Raw genomic sequence first — 21,915 nt, forward strand, 5'->3', positions numbered from 1 at the left:
TAATTTTATGGAAAGTATGAGTCTTACAAAATAATGTTTTACAGTACCTTCCTATAATGCCACTCACATACAAGGTGGTAAAACACAAATGCTGCAAATTATGAGGCTGTTATGATTAGAGTGTTTATTTATTTATTTATTTATTTATGTAAGTATGTATATTAGTTTATTAGGGTCTAATCAAGTCTGACTAGTTGCTGGCCCAGGCTGGGTTGCAGAATATAAGTTAAGATGAAATGACAAGTAGCTATGAGAACAATTACCAAGGAGTTTCAGTAAGAACATATATACAGTACAGAACTGTGTAGGACAGCAAAAGTTTTCCTAAAATAGAAAATATTATGCCTATCCTACAATATAAACTAATACAGATTATGTACATATATAAAGATAGCAATTATTCAGAGGTAGAGATGAGTAAAAGAGTATACAGTGGACAAAATAGCTGTAAAGTGCTGTGCAATGTTAAGCATCACCTGTCATTGGACTAAACTCATATAATGGTTTAATTTCAACTGCAACTTTAATTTTAATTAAGTGCTTATTTTCAAAGAATCCATAGAAAATTCAAAGGAAAACACGTGAATGTGATCAATAAAGTATAACAAGAACTACAACAAAATGTGTACCATTACTATGTTCTTGCTCAACGCCACGCAAATTATATTCCTAAATGTGAGCAAATACCTAGTCATACCTTACACCTCCCTTGACCTTCTCTCTAAGTATACCATAAGCCTGCCTTTCTCTTGCATCATATTGCAATTTCTGTTTGTGTTATACTAACTTACCTTTAATTTTTCTATAAACTGGTTAAATTTTTGCTATTAAGTCATGATCATATAACTTGTATCTATTCTTAGCCAATGTTTTCATATTCTGTCTAATTTGCTACAATTATTTAAATTGTAGATGTTTTTTGTATTATTGTTCTTAAAATGGTTTGTAATACTTTGGAGCTTTTCTCCCCAGGCCTCTCCAAAAATGGGCTCCTACCCAGTCAGATCCTCCCGGTAATCAAATGTCAATAAATACATTTTCCTAGCCAAGTAATAATACCGATACTGATGTTAAAATGTGTCATATGATTGAGACTAATTAGTGCAGTAATTGACACAGTAAAATTAGTTGATTTACATATATCAATAATTGACCTTTGAATGATATTCTGTACATCAAAGGCATAAACATTTGCTTAAAAATCAGTAATATGTAAAGAAGCTTCTAGAAAGTTTATAATCAGACTTCCAAAAAATTAAACCAAGTGATTTAATCTCTAAAAGAAGATGAAATTTACCTAATTTGTGTAATTACAAAATAGTACAAATTAAAAAAACTTGATTTGTGGAACAATTGTCCGACTATTTTTAAAGCAATCGGGTGGTACTTGTTGATACCAGATGATATATCAAGATGTGTTAACAAAGGCAAGTTGTCACTCTAATGAGTTAAAATAGGTGCTGTTTTTGTCATATTTACATCTTTTTGTACCCTTTTGTTTTCAACTTATCAACTTATTTCCAGTTTAAATGTGCTATTTCCTGTTTGTACTTGTTTTGTTGTATCACAGACCTCATTCAGTTTGTATCAGAAGTTCTTATTATGGTTTATATCCATTATCCTATTTACTAGTGCAGTCCTGCAGTAGATCGGTGACCATGGGTCAAATTCAATCCTACAATAGATTGGTGACAGATTGCTGTTCTAAAGTGTCAGCATGCATGACTGATTTGTTTAGTATAGATAGTGCAAGACACATAAACAAGACATAGAAGTAGATTTGGACATAAACCAATTAATATATGCCTCCACTCAGCTCATAACGCAGTAACCATTTAAATTAGTTTCATCTGTCTCATGTTTAAGAAAGGCACATTTAAATACAATTTGGAAGACTACTATTGTCAAGTACACAGATGCATGTCTGCTCAGGTAAACAGACATATGCCAACCCGCTGAACTGTATTTTCTTTGCACTGTGCATGTTGTTCAGAGTCCCTGAATAGAGGGACTCCAGGTGGACAATTTTTAACTACAATGTAGACCATCAGACAAGCTTTGTTGTACAGCATAATGCAGCATGCTGATTTACAAGCAGAGTATTACATTTTTAGTTTGCTTTTCAGTCTATGTATGACTCATGTGATAGTAGAATATCTTGCAAAATGTACTGCATTTGTTATTCTATAACTTTGTTAAACTACCAACTTCCTGACTTTCATCTATCCATTCATCCATAATATCTTTTCCCATGTTACATGTGGGGTCAGGGTGTCACTTCAACATTGACAATCACCTATAGCCAAGGTTTACACTGCTGGATGGCTAACCCTGGAGCTGTAGTTCTTACAAACCACACACATACATGCACACCTATGGCCAATTTAGAGTGTCCAGTCCATATGCATGTCTTTGGAATGTGGGAAGAAACTGGAGTACCCAGAGGAAACCCACACGAACAGAGAGAGTGCATGCAGACTACCCACAGAAGGCACCCCAGCCAAGAATGGAACCAGGGAGCCTCTTGGTATGAGGTGACAATGCTATCCGCTGCACTACTGTATGTACCTAAACTGCACATAGAAAGAGTTGTATAGTCTGCCAGTGAGACACAACAGATTTTTAAAAAGAGAGATTATTACACGCTGATATATGTTAATGTCACAGCATTGAGTGGAAACTCTTAGGAATTTCTGTTTGTTGATGGTTATGCTTTGTAATTTTTAGTCACCATCTCACAAAACAAAGCGGCAACAGCAGGAGCTGATTGCTGAGTTGCGAAGGAGGCAAGTGAAAGACAACAGACATGTTTATGAGGGAAAAGACGGGGCCATTGAAGATATTATTACAGGTAAAGTAAAATGTTTTAGAAGCCGTTAAACAATGTTTGGTGCAGACCTCAGTATAGACTATTTTGTTTTATGCATGCCAGAGGAAGCTAGTAGTTTTAAACTACACAAATGCAAACATGCAACATGTATAGTCACCACTAGGGAGCAGCAAGTGGATTTTAGTGCCAGTGCAAACACAGCATATCTAACATAATAAGTTTTTTTCAGAAAGCAGTTTTGTAAAATATCTTGTTCTTTATCCTGAAAGATTATAGCCAGTTTTTACAGGAGATGTCACTGTATATAGACCGCAGTACAGTATAGCGATTAAGGCATTTGGGCTGCAAACCTAGACACCAGTGTGCGAGTCCCATCTTATACCACAGGCGTACTGATTCTGAACAAGTCATTTAATGTTTGTGTTCCCAAACCAACTGTGATAGAGATGACTGAGAATAACTTTGTGGCAATGACACCTCCTAAGGTGGAGTCACAGTGACAAGGCATGTCACATCATAACAGACGTGAACATTTATGTGAAGCAAATCAAATAACTAGCCCTGAAGCATGCCCCCCCCCCGTAATGGTACAATAATGTTCCACTTTCATGTACCTCCACTCCTTTGAGCATAAACAGGAGCACTGAAAGCAAAAGGAATGAACCTGTAAATTGAAAAAATGAGTATTTGTAACTAAAGAGCAGGAGTCAGACTATAGGGATTACTGTGACTTGCCCACACAAGAACTTTGGGTTTACAGAACATATTCAACATATTCAAGTTTGTGTACCTGGACAGAATTAAACAGCTACCCAAGCTGTCCTTCATTAACAGGGAATGGATAGTGACTGCAGTATTACAGAACTTCAAGATATTTTATGAAGACACAAGCTTTCCTGATTTTTTTTTATTTGTAAACTATTTTGTACAATACTGTTTTGCCAGATTAGAACTTTTATTAAGATTATTTGTATTAGATCAGCAATGTCAAAAAAAGTGGAATGGGTAAAAGCCTTGATGCTATGGCCTACAACACAATGCTTTGTATTCTAACTTTCCCAGGTAATCTGGTGGTGTTTCTTTTAGCTGCTTGCATTTCAGTGATACTAACTGTATTCCTCCTATGTTGACAGTGGCATTTTTAAGAACTTGTTTTGGATTTAATTTGCTTGTGTTTATAGTTCATCTATGGGTGCTAATGATCAATTTCAAAGGTTTAACTTTTTTAAAAGTGCTAGTAATAAGGAAAGCTTCTTTATGGGGTGCTATATTAACAAACTTGGCAGCAGGCAGGTATCTCTGAATACATTTGTCAGCATTTCTTGTAATTAGTCATAGAGGCTACTGTGTGCCCAAACAGCTTAAAATTAAAAAGTCCTTTGAAATGTAATTAACGTTTTACAGAACTTGTTTCATTCTAAGACTTCCTTTTCCTGATTGCTGTTTTGCAGCAGAGTTTGGAAATAAAAGACAAATTTATCCAGTGCAAGTAAATAGTTTTCAGATGATTTTGTGGTTTGTTTGTGAGGCAGTTCTCAGGGATCAAGAGGAAAAGTATCCGATCTGTAGTTTATTCTTGTATAGGCTAGAAAAGAAAAAAAATCTTCCATGCAAAATCATTTTGTCAGTCGGACACACACATTGTCACAACCATATACAGTTAGTATCTAGGCAATTTTAGTGTTTTATCATGCTTGCCACATTTTATAATTTGATAAGTAAAAAGCTGCTACCTACATGTCTTCGGTTTATACCACAGCAGCTTGTATTTCCTCCTCAGATGATATGCTAGACCCGCTACGAATCACGCATTCTACTAAATGGAGTAGCTTGGTTCTCACCAGTACTTCCTACCCCTTCCTCTTTTACATCAGCCTGTTTGCTCTGAACTCACTAAATCCACTTCTCAGTCACTTCATTTATTTCTCTGATCTAAAACGTGGGCTTGCTGGTCATACTTATCTGAGTAAACCCCCCTACAGATGTACCCCTCGCCATGTCTTACAGTGCAGTGTATGGTAGTGTATTACTGTCTTTTACTACCTATTTAAACTGTCCTGTAGTGTTTTATATAAAGATTTCCTCATGTATCAAACTGCACCGCTGCATTACCAGTGGGGGCCTTTTCAATGCATGCTGACTGATGTAGTGTAGCAGCCTCGCTCCCATTCTCAGTATATGCTCCGATCTAAAGCAGGGTAGTGTCATTGTGTGTGTGTGTGTGTGTGTGTGTGTGTGTGTGTGTGTGTGTGTGTGTGTGTGTGTGTGTGTGTGTGTGACTGTTTGTTCAGTCTACATATTTGTTACTGTATATAGTGACAGGACTTCTAATGAAAGACAGTACGACTAGCCTTAATCATCTGGGCTGGTGAGGTATCATGCATTTTAGCACCATCAGCAACCCCCTTTTAATATTTTCATCATGGGGTTGGGGTGCCATGTCAACTGTTGCCATCTCCCGCTTTATTCAGTGCCAGTTATTGGCCTTCTTTTTCTTTGACAGTCATGCCTGCCCATTACAGGCCTTCTGTTATATAATCCATCCATTTGCTTGCTCTAGGCTCTCATTTCCTCTTGCCTCATTCCTGTCTATCCAAAATCTTCCTCACCAGATTATCTTCTGCTTTTCTGCACATGTGCCTAAACCACCATAATCTGTTTTGTTTGACTTTTTTCTGCAATTGGAGCTACCCTGGCTTCTGCTCTGATGTCCTCATTTCTTCATCTGTCCCACAGTGTGCAGCCTACCACCCATCTCAGGCACTTCATCTCCATCACCTCCAGCTTCCTCAACTGCTCTGCATTTACTGCCCAGGTTTCTGTACCATACAGTAGTACTGGTCACACCACTCTTTTGTACAACTTAGTTTTCAGCTTCTTTGGCATTTTTCTGTTATATACTACCACTGACACTCTCAACCCATTGGTTGCAGTCTCTCTTATTCTAGTTTGACCTGCTCATTCAGACTTCCCTTCTCCTCAACCAGCTGAGCTGTTAACATGTTCCACTGTTTTCTCTTCCATCTCAAATCTCAGCTTCTTCTAATTTCTTCCATTTGCTGCCATTACAACTGTCTTATCTGTATTCATTTTCATCCCATGTACCTTCAGTTTTTCAGTCCATTACCCTAACATGATAGTTTCTTTGCTCCCATCTGCCAAGTCACTTTCCAGAACTGGTAGAGTGCCTCTGATCTCTAATTCTTTGCTATTGCAAAGCCTCACTTAATTTTTGTTTGACAAACAGTATTCCTTCTTAGCTTGGTCCATATTTTCTGTCTCCATCTTTTTCCTGCACTCTTTCTTTCTTTTGATGACTTCCTGGACTTCTGCATTCCACAACCAGCTTTTCTCAGGTACCTTGTTTCCATACCTGGCTTAGCTGCATGTCTGTGCTATAGTGCTCACTTATGCATTTTTTCAAGTGCTGCCATTCTTCTTCATCTCCACCTATTTCCTCTTCTTCCTGAGATGCTAAAGCCCTGAGTAATTCTTTACACTCTAGTGCTTTCTCTCAAGTCAGCTTCCAGGTCTTCAGCCTAGTCTCTGTTGACCTGAGAGCCTTCTCTGACCACTGTTTACAGCTGATTGTGGAGATCAGTGGTTTATGTTGTGGGTCAACTGTTTCACAGGGGATGATTTTGCAATCACTGATTTTATCACAGTGCCCTTTCCTTAAGAGTCTACTTGGGTTGCATGTTGGCCAGTCTAGTATGTGATCTTGTGACTATATCTCTTGCTGAACCATGTGCTGATCACCATTAAGCCAGTTGCCAGACAGAAGTCTAGAGTGGCATCTAGTTAGTGGCTAATTCCTGCTGTACCCCACCCATGTGGACCCAGGCTTCATCATATCCTGATGTTCTTCGTGTTTCACTGTTGCAGTCATTACATTTGGGTAATCCTGCTGGCAGGTTGCCCTCAGTCGGCCTGAATTCCAAAGTCTTGGGTCCTGCGTTGGCTGCTGTCACCCCTTCCCTGACGTCAGGTTGTCAGGGGTATAAAAGAAGGAGCCGACGCCATTTTCTTCAGTCTTTCTTGCCGCGCGGTGCCCGTAGCAGAAACAGTTCGCAAGTGCCAGTCGGCCGACTCCTGAGATTTTCGTGTTTGAGTTTCAGATCCAAAGTCTTCAATAAAGCTAAGTACCCCGTTGGGGAAACTTTTTTCTTGCTCCAGACCGATGTCAGAAAAAGTAAATAATTGTATTTCTTGTGGAAAGCAAATACCTCATAAGGAATTTCATTCTTACTGCATTCCTTGCCCTAGGCCCTGATCACAACGTTTCTGGTTGTCGGTTTTGTGCTAGATTTAACCAACGCACTATTAACCGTCGGTATGATTTTGCTTTAAACTATTTTGGACGCCGGTTTAATTATCCAGAAATGTCATCGGATAGCCATCCGACTACCGGAGTTCACAAAAAATGTAAGGAAAAGGAGAGAGATAGACAACCGAGGCCCAAAACCGACGATGAAGCTTCTCCTAAGCCGTTCGCCGGTTCTCAGTGAGGCGCTTTTGCAGCCCCTGATGCCCGCTACTTTAGAGTCGCAGGCTGCTACTGACTCCCACGTGGAGTCGGCCATACCACCGGAAACTCAAGGTATTGGAGCCTCAGATACTATTCCTTCAGATGGGTCCGGAGCCGCTGAGCAGGCACCAGCTTCTGAGGGTGTATTCAGACCTAAGCATCTTTACATTAAACCAACCTCAGCTGCAAAGGCAAAGTCTAAAGCACCTTCTAAAGCAAAGAAACAAACTCAAGAGCCACGTGGACAGGCCTCTATGCCCAAAAAACAGATGCTCAAAATGGCCGAAGACTTAATCACCTTGATCAGGGGTTCCCATCCCCTTCCTGATAAGAGGCCTAGGCAAGAGGCTGACTGAATCTTCAGATCAGGTTTCTATTTCTTCTGATTCCTCTTCTGACCAGGAATATTCTATTCCCCCCTATGAGGATTCTGATGCTGAAGAATCTATACCTTCAGCTTCTCCTCCAGAGCAGTATTCTTTTGGGGAAACCTTGCATACCAGGAGGGAGCATTTCCACTGGGAGAGCCAAGATTTTTCAGAATCTAAAAAGAGGCTCAGGGATTTCCTTTTACTAGCTCAACCCAGGCCACTAGCCAACTAGCCATTCCACCTGTGTTCGATATTGCAGATGATGTGTTTTCGGAGTCTAGTCTTACCCCTGACTCCTTACCTCCAGCTCCTGTTAAGCCTGACAGATATTACACGGTTCCTGACTCTCATAAAATCCTTTTTAAAAACCCTGCTGCAGACCCAGAAACTATTTCACAGGGTTCCAAGGGTGTTAAGGCTTCCGCTGCAAAAAACCCTACCCCCTCTGACAGAGATTCTAGGGCACTGGATAGTTGGGGAAAAAGGTTTACACATCTGCTACCTTGGCTATAAGGGCCTTAAACCGTCAGTTTCATATGCTCAGATATCAGCAACATGTCATGGCATTGCTTAAACAGAAAATGTTATTAAACTCTGAATGTGCAGAAAACAAGGAAATGCAGGATTTATTGCATGCAGCTGAACAAGTTGGAAAGCATACTTTGCAATGTGGTTTTGATTCTTTGGAGGCCTCCTGCAGGGCCGCAGTTATGGGTTCTGTAATTAGGAGGCATGCTTGGTTAAAGGAACAAAATCTGCCTGATCATGTCAAAGTTAAGTTATTAGACGCATCTCTACAGCATGATACTTTGTTTGGTGTTAAGGCAGAAGAGGTGTTAAAGAAAATGGAGGACAAAGCTAAATCTATGAAACTGTCAAAGATTTTTTACAAGTACAGCCACCTAGGTTTAGTAGACACTGGCCTACAAAGAATTGGTCATTTCCTATGTCAGACAGACCACAAAGGGGCAGATCCAGATGCCCTAGAGGCAGATCCCAGGCGCAAGGTTCATACTGGTCAAAGCAATGGGGTGCTTCTACCTCCAAAGTTGGAAAAGACAAATCACAGCTTTACAGGAAACAGTCTTAATGACTTCCCCCCTGCCTGCACCAAGCACTTATCTCCTGGCAGCACCCTTAGGGGGAAAATTAGCACTTTTTTCTCAAAATTGGCACATTATAACCCAGGACAAGTGGGTTCTAAACATAGTGTCACAAGGCTACAAGTTCCATTTCCATACCCTGCCAAAGGCAAACGGCTGGCCAGATCTGCCAAAAAATCAATGGGCAGAGGCACAAAAACAAGTCTCATCCCTCATGGACATGGGGGCCATTCAACAAGTACCAGAGCAAGAGCAGGGACAAGGATTTTACTCAAGACTGTTCTTGGTACCCAGAAAGGACAAAGCCTGGAGACCAATACTGGACCTATCTATTCTGAACACATTCCTGGATATACCAAAATTCAAAATGTTAACTTTGCAGCAGCTTCTGCCCATGCTGGGCAAGAATGCTTGGCTTGTGACTTTAGACCTAAAAGAGGCATACCTGCATGTCCCAATCAGACAATCATGCAGAAGATACCTCAGATTCAAGGCTGGCTCAATGCAGTACCAATTGTGTGCACTGCCCTTTGGCTTATCTGCTGCACCCAGGGTCTTTACAAAGTGCCTGGCACCAGTAATTGCATTCTGCAGACAAAGAGGAATACAAATATATCCTTACTTGGACGACTGTCTAATTCAAACAGAGAACAAGGACATTCTTCTACAGCATCTGGCATTTGTGAAAAGACTTCTAACATGCCTAGGGTACACAGTCAACGAAAAGAAATCAAAACTAGTACCCTCTCAAGAGATAATATTCCTGGGTGCAAGCTTAAATACAATTGCCCAGATGGCTTATCTCATGCCAGACAAACAAAAGCAACTGACTACCTATTTCAAGATGTTGGCAACAAAGGCCCAGTTATCTGCAAGAAAAATTCTGCAGGCTTTGGGCTTCATGGCATCCTGCATTCTACTGATTCCATATGCAAGACTGCATATGAGGAAACTTCAATGGTACCTAAAAAGTGTTTGGACTCAACATTGCCACAGCTTGGAGGCAATGATTACTCTCATTCCCTGCCTGCAACAGGAGTTTCAATGGTGGGCGAAAGCTTGTCACCAGAACAAGGGACAGCCATTCACATCTCCCCCGTCAGGCAGACACAAACAAAGGATGCATCAGATTATGCCTGGGGGGCCCACATGGCAGGAAGATGCATTCAGGGCACATGGTCCTCAAACCAAATGCATCTACATATCAATCAAAAAGAAATGCTAGCTGTTCAAAATGCCCTGACAGCCTTCAAGGACCTACTTCATCCGGGACAACTACTGATACAGACAGACAACACCACGGTCATGTGACATATAAACAAGCAGGGGGGCACACATTCTTACCCCCTATGCAGACTAGCCATGACCTTGTGGGACACAGCATTGACTTACCAAGTACATCTGCAGGCACAATTCCTGCCAGGAAAGGAAAATACGCTGGCAGATGAACTAAGCAGAAACCTCATGGATCCCCACGAGTGGCAGCTGGATCAACAAGTTTTTAGCATGATAACAAGGAAATGGGGATGCCCGGACATAGATCTGTTTGCCTCCCCTCACAACTACCAACTAAAAAGATTCTGCACAAGGACTTATCACAGACAAGCATGGAAAATGGCCGCCCTATCATTCAGCTGGAAAAAAACTATCAGTATATGCCTTTCCTCCACTGCCACTCCTCCCCAAGGTACTCCTAAAGGTCAGACAGGAGAAGCCAAAGATGATACTGATTGCCCCAGACTGGCCCCACCAGTACTGGTATCCAGTCCTAAGGAATTTGTCTCAATGCCCAGCTTGGACCTTACCTCAAATACCCCATCTACTGTCCCAGCTAAACAATCAGATCCTGCACAGCCAACTCAGGACTTTAAACCTGGCAGCATGGCGGATAATGTAATCATACAAAACACACCTCTCAGTAAAGCTGTGATGGATGTCATTTTGGAAGCCAGAAGGCCTAGTACTAGAAAATCTTATGCTGGAAAATGGAAGAGATTCTGTGCTTGGAACCAGGCACAAGGAACTGATACAGCTGTACCAAATATTCCTCAGATTTTGCAATACTTAACTGAGATGCTGGACAAAGGCCTATCTTTTTCATCAATTAAAATTTATGCTTCTGCCATTTCGGCTCATTACAATACAGAGCCACCAATCTTTTCTCATCCTTTATTAAAGCAGTACCTCAGAGGAGCCAAAAATTTAAGGCATCCAAGGAGATCACCAATACCTGCATGGGACCTCAACTATGTCCTGGAAAAACTCACCCTGCCTCCTTTTGAGCCAGCTGCTACTGCTGATATAAATTTTTTATCTTGGAAAACAGCTCTGCTCCTAGCAATAACTTCTGCAAGATGAGTTTCAGAGCTACAGGCACTCATGGCTATGGAACCTTTTATCATGTTTTATCCAGACAGGGTTTCTCTGAGGATAAACCCGACATTTATGCCTAAAGTGGTGTCCAGTGCGGCTCTTCCACCAAACCATTCATCTGCCAACTTTTTATCCAAATCCACAAAACAAGGGGGAGAGAATTCTGCATTCCTTGGACGTACACAGACAGCTTAGATTCTACTTGGACAGAACCAAAGCTTGCAGGAAGACAGACCAATTACTAGTTGCATATGCTGCAGGATCACAAGGAAAGGCCATCTCAAAGCAGACTATTTCAAACTGGATAGGCCACTGCATTCATTTCTGCTATTTTCAACATGGCAAGCCAGTGCCTAAGGGCATTAGGCCACATTCAACCAGAGCTGCAGCCAATTCAGCAGCCTTTCTCAGGGGAGTACCAACCAAAGACATTTTAGAGGCTGCTACTTGGAGTTCAGTGCACACGTTTACAAAGCACTATCATCTGCCACTCTACTCTAAATCCAGGGCAGGCTTTGCCACTGCAGTTCTGCAGGGCCTCATAGCCACTCCTAATACTGTTTAGCTCCCGCCTCCCAACCATAGCTTTGGGACTTTACCCAAATGTAATGACTGCAACAGTGAAACACGAAGAACATAGTACAGTTGTGTACACTTACCATAAATGCAGATGTTCGAGTGTATTCACTGTTGCAGTCCAGGTTACCCACCCGCCATCCCCCTTTTTTCTGCTGGAACTTATATTTCCTTCTCTGATTTATACAACCAGTGTGGTGTATTTGCTTGTAGATGAAGGTAAAGTTTATATTGGTGCATGTAAATTTTATATATATAAATTTTGGCTACCCTTTTAGGGGACACCTGACATCTGGGACAAGAAAAACTGAAGAAAATGGCGTCGGCTCCTTCTTTTATACCCCTGACGACCTGACGTCAGGGAAGGGGTGACAGCAGCCAACGCAGGATCCATGACTATGGAATTCAGGCCGATTGAGGGAAACCTGCTAGCAGGATTACCCAAATGTAATGACTGCAACAGTGAATACACTCGAACATCTACATTTATGGTAAGTGTACACAACTGTACTTTCTGTCTGGCCTGATATGTGCATTCAGGTCGCTGGTTATCAGCACCAATTTATATTGTCCTGCTTTATCCATCATGTATTGGATGGTCTGTACATTTCAGCCCTTGCCTTTTACATTACACAGACCATGCAACATAGGGTAACGATCTGAAATGTTGGGAACCCCTAGAGCTAGTCCCAAAACATGGAGACTGAATAGCCGAATAAATGGGCATACATATATTAAGTCTGAGATGGCCATTTCCCATAATATTCCCTTTTCCCCTGAGGTACAGTGATCTCAGAGTTGGTATATAGAAGTTCATGCCCACATCTGTAGGTGCAGAGGGATTGTCCCCTGCAAAAAAGAAGTTTAAAGAAGAAGAGCAATGTTAAATATTCATTAGTCCCCTGTAGTTGCGGTCTTTTTTTTTTGGCTTATCGACATTTGGCATTTGTATGTGCGACCTGATAAAATTACAAAAGAGTATAAAAAAGTAGTGCAAGCATAAATTAATATAAGCTAAAGAGATTTACATAATTATACACCTAAGAAAGATGATATATTTGCCATTTGGATCTCAAAATTATAGTGGATAAGGTAAGTTATTTTTACCTCAGAATAATTAACAAAACATTTGTATCTTATTTCCTGGGTAAAATTTGTTACAAAAACCTGCAAAAGAACCAGTTTAAGTAGTCCAGTTTTTGCATTTCTTCCCCTTAACAAGTAATATTTGGATTTTTTTTAAAACACTAAATAAACAAGATACCTTCTTTCCCCCACCCAAAGGACCAATCACAATACCAGTAAATTGCCAGGTACCCAGTATTACTGCTGCCCAGGTTAAAACAGCACTGTCCAAGGCCAAGAATACAGCTTCTATGAGACCTGACAATATCCCTGGCTGTGTTCTGCATGAACTACAGAGTGAACTGGCACCTCACCTGTGTGCCCTGTTCAATCACAGCCTCACCTCAGACTTTGTCCCTACCGAATGACGCACTGCTACAGTCATCCCTCTCCACAAAGGAGGAGCGACTACAGACCTTGGGAACTATCGCCCCATTAGCCTGACGAGTCTGATATGCAAAGTTATGGAATGCATCATCATGGACCTAATAAACAAGGATATAGGGAATCTCCAAACTCTGGATCCCACACAGTTTGGTTTTGTGAAGGGTAGATCATCCCTGCACAACCTGGTTGACTTCTTTGAGTCAGTCACCAGAGCTGTGGATGAAGGCAAGTTGGTTCGTACAGCCTACCTTGATCTGGCCAAGGCCTTTGATATCATTCCCCACTCAGGAATCATAGAATAACTCACTAAGCTAGGCATCAACCCCTATATCGCTAGGTGGGCTGCAAACTGGCTCACAGATAGAACCCACAATGTGAAAGTAGCTGACTCCAAGTCAGTCTGCCAACCAGTCATGAGTGGAGTCCCACAGGGTTCAGTCCTCGGTCCTCTCTTGTATGGTATCTACTTCTCTGAAGTCCAGGCCAACACAAAGGGACTCTGCTGACAAAATTCAGAGACAATTACAAGTTGGGAGCTATTATTAACTCCCCAACTGATGTTGACATCCTACAGAAAGGCCTCACTGAGACCAACGACTGGTGTCAGAACCATGGCCTTAAGCTCAGTGCCAAAAAATGTGTCATCATCCCCTTTGGGAAAAACCCTGTTCCCATGATTTACCACATCGATGGTAGTACACAACATAAAAGGTGTAAGAGATCTGGGAACACGAGTTGACAGCAACCTCTCTTTTGACCACGTCTTTGCCACTGTGGTCAGAAAGTCCTTCTGTGTGGCACTTCTCATTACTAAGGGTTTTGCATCCAGGAAGAAAGAAGTCATTGTCTCCCTCTACTCTTCCCTCATTAGGCCAGTCATCGTGTACAATGCCCCATTTGACATGTACCTCACTAGACACCTGCAACAACTGGAGCAGCCACAAAAGTACCTCACAAAGAGGATCCTAGGCCTTAAACACTTGTCCTATATGGATAGACTCAAAAATCTCCAACTGTTCTCTGTCTCACACTCTCCAGAGACCTCAACCTCATTACCACAATCAACAGAACATGCTGGAGGGACAGGTTCATAACCTAGAGACTGCCCATGCTATGGAATAGACTTCCCATACATGCCAAACAGAGCACCTCACTGGCCTTCTTCAAAATAAATCTTGATGAGTGGATGGGAAATAGAAAATTCACCCTGGGGATCACTCCAATGGCTCTTCTCGACAGAGACACTGGGAACTAAGGTCAGGTGGCGTGATGCCAGGGTAATCCTATGGGCTAGGCTTGTAAAGGCTCCAGGGCCATTAGCCTAGTACACACCTATGAACCTATGAGCATGCACTGTAGATGTCTTACAAGCCTCCATGAGGTCTTTAGTCCAAATGTTTCTAAGACGTTTACCATGTGACATGCTGCTTCCTGTAGCTAGGCGTCAGCTTATTTGAAGATGGCTGCCTGTTACAGTTGCAAGATGTGATGTTTTGAGTCCTGTATTTCTGTAAAATAAACATCATGTTGAATATTTCAACAACAAATTGTATATATAGTATACTCTCTGTAGCCAGAGCTTTTCTCCTCAGGTTTCCACTGAAAATGGGCCTCTGGCCCAGTTGGACAAACCCGGTTAACAAATGTCAATAAATAATAATAAATAAACGAACTATGAAACATGCAGGAGTGTCACAAAAGGTACAGTAATAAGAAGGAATGGCTGGCAGAGAATTCAAGCAGAAGTGTAGCTAGTGTGGGGGTGAGGGAGAGGCTGCCCTGGGTAAAAAGAGTTGGAAGGCATGATCGGCAAAGCCTGATTGGTCATTAGTGCAGTCCTAGCTGTGCGGTACCAGTTGCAGCAGCATTTTGCTGTTGATTAAAAAGTAGCTTCAAATGAATGGGGAGCCTGTTCCAGCAAATTCTCTGAGAAACATATCTGTCTCTCCAACATGCCCTATTTATATTACAAGCAAAATTTATGTTTTTTGATGTAGTAGTTCTGATGCTGTTTTTTTTGCATGCATACAAAAGGTTCATCAAAACAGGGTGCAGGGATGTCTTGTATGCCAAGCAAAGTTCCCCTCTCAGAAGTCTTTATGATACCAAGGAAAGAGACAGGGCATTCAGGTGATAAGCACAGGACATTGTGTTTGCTCTCTTTTTGTAAGGAACCTTTGTAAATGTTCCAGTTCCTGCATGTGATGTGTCTGGTGAAGTACATGCCAAAGGGGGCATTATACTCTGTGATGGGTCTAATGAGGGCTAGCTACAGTGGTATGATGACCTGTCTGGCTGTAGATGCCATGCCTTTGCTTATAAGTTGAGCAACATAAAAGGATTTTTCTTACTACCTTGGATACATGTTGATCAAAGGCTAGGTTACTATCTACGTAAGTTCCTAGATCCCTGACGAATGAATCAACCTTTAGGGTTGTTTTATTATCCCAAATGGTACTATAATGCATTTATTGGTATTACGTTTTAAGCCATGGCTCTGTCACCAATTATCACCTATGTTTTCCCACTTCTAGGCATAAAGGATTCTTATTTGTTTATTTAATTGATAACTGGGTAGGTAGACCAGTCAACAGACCATTTTAAGTCACTACCTAAGCACCATGGTGCAAGACACAAACAGAAAATTATACGTAGAATAAAGAATACAAAGAGTTGTATATTTTTGCTCTAACTTTAATGACTGTCTAGGTCAGGCTGCCTCAAAGGAGGAAATGTAGAGTACCGTCAAGTTCTCTATACATTATCTTTTTAGAATGAGGTTTTCTGTAAACCTTCCCAAATTAATTCTAGCACCACAGAGAAGAAAACCTTCTTGGGAGTCTTGCTGGACGCAGAGTAGAGCAAGCTGTTCCTGCCACTGTACAAAGTTTCACATTCAGATCAGTTCTTCTCAAGCCTGAGCTACAAGACAGTTTTATCAGTCCAGATATTCTTAAAGGCAGTGGGTGACACACACTGTCTTCCTTCATGATAGTGCCAGTGACTAGGATGCATACAGAAAAGATCCGGTGGTATCATAAAAGATTTTTGGATCAGAACAGGCACTTGTTGAGCAAACTATTACCTCTGATTCCCGCAGTCAAGGAGGAGTTCTCACAGTAATCCTAGCAGAAGCTAAGAATTAAGCAAATTTCACCATCCAACCCAATACCATATTCATGGGTGACTTTAATTATCCCACTATCAACTGGGAATCCTATGTGACACCAAATGTACAGGCACAGAGGATCCTGGATTTTGTAAACACAAACTCTCTGTACCAGATTGTCAATACACCAACCAGTAAACAATGCAGCCATTTTGAATGTGTTACCAGCCACTAATATGGGAGAGTGCTGCACACTCCCTAGTTTAATGACTTCTCTGGTAAGGTCAGACCACAAAATGGTCTCCTTTGAAGTTAAAATAAAACCTGGAACCCAGGTAACTCTGGAATTTTCAGGAACTACTCTAAAGCGAACTTCCTGCTATTAAGTGATAACCTAGCAAAATTTCAAGCCCCGCATAAACCCTGAGAGCACTGCTGCCTATGCAGAACTGTTCATGGAAACCCTATACAAGCATGGTAATAGTTGCATAGAAGTAACTGTACCCAATGGGAAGAAGTACAGAACTAACTCAAAAAACAAGCCACCCTGGTTCATAGGTTCATAGGTTTATAGATTAGTACTAAGCTAACTGCTCTTGCAAGCCATTTTAAGCTTAGCCAGTTATCCCTTGTGAGACTCAAACCCTGCACCTCATGTTTGTAAGGCAAACACCTTAACCATTAGGCCACCCTCCCAACCCTTGGAATCACAAAATCAGCAGGCTATATAACAGAAGGAAGAAAATCATTAACACCCATTTCTGTCATCTACACAGTGCCTCAGAAGGCAGAAAAGGATCAAGAAAAGTTCTTCCTAACTACCGTTCCTGTGTCCAAGGCAGACATGGTTCTCCCTCCTAAAGCAACTTGCCAAAGATTGACTAATTCTGTTGCAATAAACCTGCACTCTGCTGACACAGAAAGAAGGGTCACTAATGCCTCCAAACCTCAGGAGCCAGGATAATCTAGCAGCAGGAGTGCTCTCTTCAAGACCAGTTTCTCAAAAATGTGCTATACTTCCTACAAAATGCTCAGTTTTGCTCCCAAGCACTCCTAGTACTTCCACTGGATGTGTATGACTGGTGTGGTATCAGCATTTATTTGTGTATTGTATTGTCCTGCCAAACTTACTAAACCTGTAAATAAATTAGTGTGGTCACAAGTAGCACAATTGCTGTGACTCTGTACAGATTCTGAGATGTCTCTGTGACTGTGGCACTATTGTTGAATGTGTATAGTAACACATTCTCTCTTCACTTTCACAATGTAAATTAATTTTGCCATTCTTTGCATCTTATGAGCCAGGAGTCCCAGAAAGATAAGCAAATTGTCATCCCTAAGTGCTACAGTTTGGAAAAAAGTTTTGTCTTTCTTATTTTTATAGTCACGTGTCATTTTCATCAGAGTGACTCAGTAGTAAGATTACTACCACACAACGTCATGATCCAAAGTTGAAACCTGACCTCCAGTCACTGTTTGTGTGAACTGTTAGTTTTAGAGTGGCAGTTAGCACAGAGGATTAACGCAGTAGGCTGTTAATGAGCTGCTTTCTATAGTCCAGAGTTTGATTCCTTCAGCCTCCATTTACCTATTGTGTGACTCTTAGCAAGTCACATAATCAAGCAATGCACTAGGGCAGTTAGAAAATTAGGCTAGACTTCTCAGTGGTTACCTGGACTACATGCCTGGGGAAACATATGAATCTTAGTATCTTTTAACTTGGTAGTTTATAAGGTTCCTCAAGAAATGTAATGGTGTGCACACTAGTTTCATCACCACACCAATGCTCCAAAAGCATTGTCAGGCATAATATTACACTTGTTGCCTGTGACTAACTTAAATTCATTATTTTGCTTATTAATTCACAACATTTGTTACTACAATCTGATATGCATTCTTATTTCATCTTGGTAATGTTAATGCATTTTCATCCTTCTCTGTATTACTGCTTGCACTTCAACAGATGTAACAAATATCTCATTTTATTTTTTTTACACCTTTATTAAATTATCTCTTAAGACATAGGCAAATATACAGTAATATAAAAGAAAACAAACCATATTAACTTTTCCAATTACATACATTATACACCACATATGTTATTTTTTATAACTATTGGTCCAGTGTTAAATAAATTGTTCAATTCCTGTCTTCCCTTAAACCTCACTCTTCCTGCCAACATTATTCTACTTGTATTGTTCCCACAATTTTCATTTATTTCCATTTCTACTTCCCTTTTCAAAAGAAACCAGTTATTTTATCTCTGTTGTGATATTGAGTACTTCAAATAGATTTGGTTTAGATTTTGATTTCCATTTTCTAGTAATTGTTTTTTGGCAGCCATCAGAATTAAACCTAATAAGGCATTACTTTGTCTTGGCATTTCAGATCCTGTGTCCCAGCTCAAAAAAATAATTTCCTTTAGTTATACCCATTTGTTCACCCAATACTTCTGGCAGAACACTCTGTAGAGAATTTTTAAAATCTGCCAACTCATTACACTCCCAAAACATACGTTCACAGTTACCTCTTTCTTTCCTATCACACCTTCAACATCTGTAATCACCCTGAGGAAAAATTCTTTGAAGTCTGCTTGGAGTATAAACATATCTATGCAAACATTTCCAAGCTAGAATCCTAAACCTTTGGAAGCCATACATGTGACCTGCCATTGTTCCCTTATAAATTGTTTATCCAGTCTCTCTTCCCAATCTTTTCTTCTCCTTCTCTAATTAATTCCTATAGTTATCATGCAATGATTTATATGTCCTAATTCTCATTTTTTTAAAAAACAGCTTCTGCGTTAGATTCAATTGAAAACTCTACCAAAGGAGATCTTTCACTTAGGATTCCCCTATCCCTTTCTCTTTGCATGTACTTTGGTATCAATCCCTGGTAGGGAGGGTAGTGTCTAGCCTGCAGGCCAAATGTCTTGTTGGCCTTATCCCATTCTATAACCTTTCTCTTTCTAGTTATTGCCTCCCAATACCTTGGTTCCTTTGCCAGTTTTCTCTAGTAGATTCCAGCCCCCTCTTGCCTATTCTCTGTACTCCTACTTGCAGTCATTGCTATCGGCAAAATTTCCTTTCAACATTCTTGTGTTGGTTTAGTTCTTAGAGTACTTTCTGCTACTTTATTAATACAGTATTCTGTTTGGCTGTTATTATTTTCTTTAAGTATCGGCATCCAAAATCCCACTCACTCCTTGGTTCTTGAATTTCCCTTTCTACTTTGAATTATCACCTTCTGCTTAAGTTATATGTATGAACTTTATTTGTATAGCTCTAAAATATCCCTCCAAATCAGGTAATCCTAAGCCACCTTGTTCTATTGGGAGAATCACCTGATTTGGAGGGATATTTTAGAGATATACAATTCAAATTGTCCCTTGCTAAGAGTCGTACAGTTAAATGAAGATAGAAGGATTCAAGCACTCTACCATGGGCACAAAAGGCAGCTCATTAACAGCTCAGAGATTTAGTTCTCTGTGCTAATTGCCAGACTCAAGTCTCTGTTCAACAACATTCATTTCTTTTAAACATCATCATTGTCAATCCCCTTTTTCCCCATTTCCTACATGAGAATGGGGTGTCATGTCATCTGTTGCTATCTCTCTTGGTTTAATCTCACTTTCCTACCTTCTTCAACAGTCATGCCTAATTGCTGCAGGTCTTCTCTCACATAATCCATCCACCTCTTTGCTGGATGCCCTCATTTCCTTTGGCTTCTTCCTATCTGTCCCAAATATTCTTCAGCAAATTGTCCTCTGCTTTTCTGTCCATATGCATGAACCACCGTAATCTGTTCTCTTCACCTTCTCTGCAAATGGAGCTATCATGGTTTTTGTTCATTTCTTCATCTGGCCCATGGTGTACATTTCTTTTAAACAACTTTACAAACTTTTTCTTTCTACCTCAGCTTCATCAAAACTGATTAAAGGCAAGGCATTTTCTTCTTGTGCTTATATCTACAAAATATATGAGGTTTGAATTTCAACTGCATCATGCCTCCTGTACACGTCATGACTCTCCTTTCATTGCCATTACAATTCCTACTTCATTTTTCATCTTCATATTTTTATTTGACTAACATTTTGTCCTACACACTTTTACTTCTACAGTTAATTTATTTAAAAACATATCTGTAATTTCACTTTCTGTGCATAACTCCACAGCTTTTGATAAGGTCAGGTCTGTTTTTTTTCTTAAACTGTTCCTCATTTGATGGTTCATACTACAAACTCTTCTGATTGATATTAATGAATCTTGTGATTCACCAATTTCAAAGTCAGTGGCTTAGTTCTTTATCTCTGTAACAATAAGTGGCTAAAAATCTATGTTGGTCCTTAAGCCCCTTGTAAAGAACACATGGGAAATAAATGTCGGGTTCTGTTTAGACTGACAGTGATCCCCGAACGTCTCTCTGATTGCTACTATTTTTTCTATCTCTAATTCTTGAAAAGCATATGTATTAAATACCTTTAAGATATCTTCCCCAGTGACATGCAAAGCTATGGCACTCTGTACGTTTTGTATGTTTTTCAGTTGTTCCAAACACAGTGAGGAATAAACTGAATATCTGGATAGCAGCGCTTCCAGTCTTCTGCTGAATTCCTGTGTAGTGAGAGAATTCCCAGTGGTTATACAAGGTTTTTTTTATTAAATTCCTAACTAGACCTCCCTGATGGCACCAGTACCTTCACCCAATTGGCCTATTCATTCCACTGGGGCAACCATTGATGGGGGCAAGAGCCAGACATCCTCATCCCTGGAAAGAGTCATTTGATCCATTTATTCTGGCTCAGGGTTCTCCTTATTAACCCATTTCTTCCCATTATGGTGAGAATTGGGTGGTAGAGAGCAGGCTAACTTACCAGTGGAGTAGGATGTGCTACCCTCACCCACTGTAGCATTCCCCATCCTTTGTAGCAGTCCACTAAGCCTCCACTTTCATGCTCCCAGCTGACTCATCTTGCATGCATAAATGTGAATGGCAGTTGCTCACTGGCACACTATTCATGAGTGCAGTACCTAATGTTTCTGCTAGGTGTCACCAAACTGGTGAGCCAGAGCCACCTCCCCCCTCCAGGATGGAGGACCTGCTAATTTCCATTCTCCCCTGCCAGATCCAATGGGCACCTGAGTCACTAGATAAACTCAGGTTGCCTGCACTGTAGTCAGGGTTTTATCCCTCTATACCACAGAGCTAGCATAGCCAGAGTTTTTTAACTGCAAGTTACACTTCTGTACAGATAAGCTGTCAAAAACAAATGTATTTCTTCACTTCTGATACCATGTAATATTTGGATATGCACCAAGGTGCTCATTAAACAATGCAGCCATTTTGAATGTGTTACCAGCCACAAAGAGGTTATTATCCTGATGGTGTCTGGAAAGATGTGTACCACATAGTATGCAGCATCCTGTACTGAAGCATTAGTGAGCATTGGTGTCTTTAAAGATATATAAATATGTATACACACACACACACACACACACACACGTGTATATATA

General features: G+C 40.7%; 1 protein-coding gene across 1 annotated transcript in view; it reads left to right on the forward strand.

Annotated features, from left to right (window-relative positions):
• Nucleotides 1–21,915, forward strand: part of FMNL2 (formin like 2) — a 1,741,163-nt gene that overhangs the window by 1,706,328 nt on the left and 12,920 nt on the right. Inside the window, exon 25 of the mRNA XM_044074902.1 lies at nt 2,728–2,851. Within this exon, the coding sequence (XP_043930837.1) occupies nt 2,728–2,851 (124 nt within the window). The remainder of the gene's footprint in view (nt 1–2,727; nt 2,852–21,915) is intronic.

The sequence above is a fragment of the Protopterus annectens genome, chromosome 6.part0 (genome assembly GCF_019279795.1).
Source record: "Protopterus annectens isolate FY-2018-M chromosome 6.part0, PAN1.0, whole genome shotgun sequence".
NCBI classification, from domain to species: Eukaryota; Metazoa; Chordata; order Ceratodontiformes; family Protopteridae; genus Protopterus; species Protopterus annectens.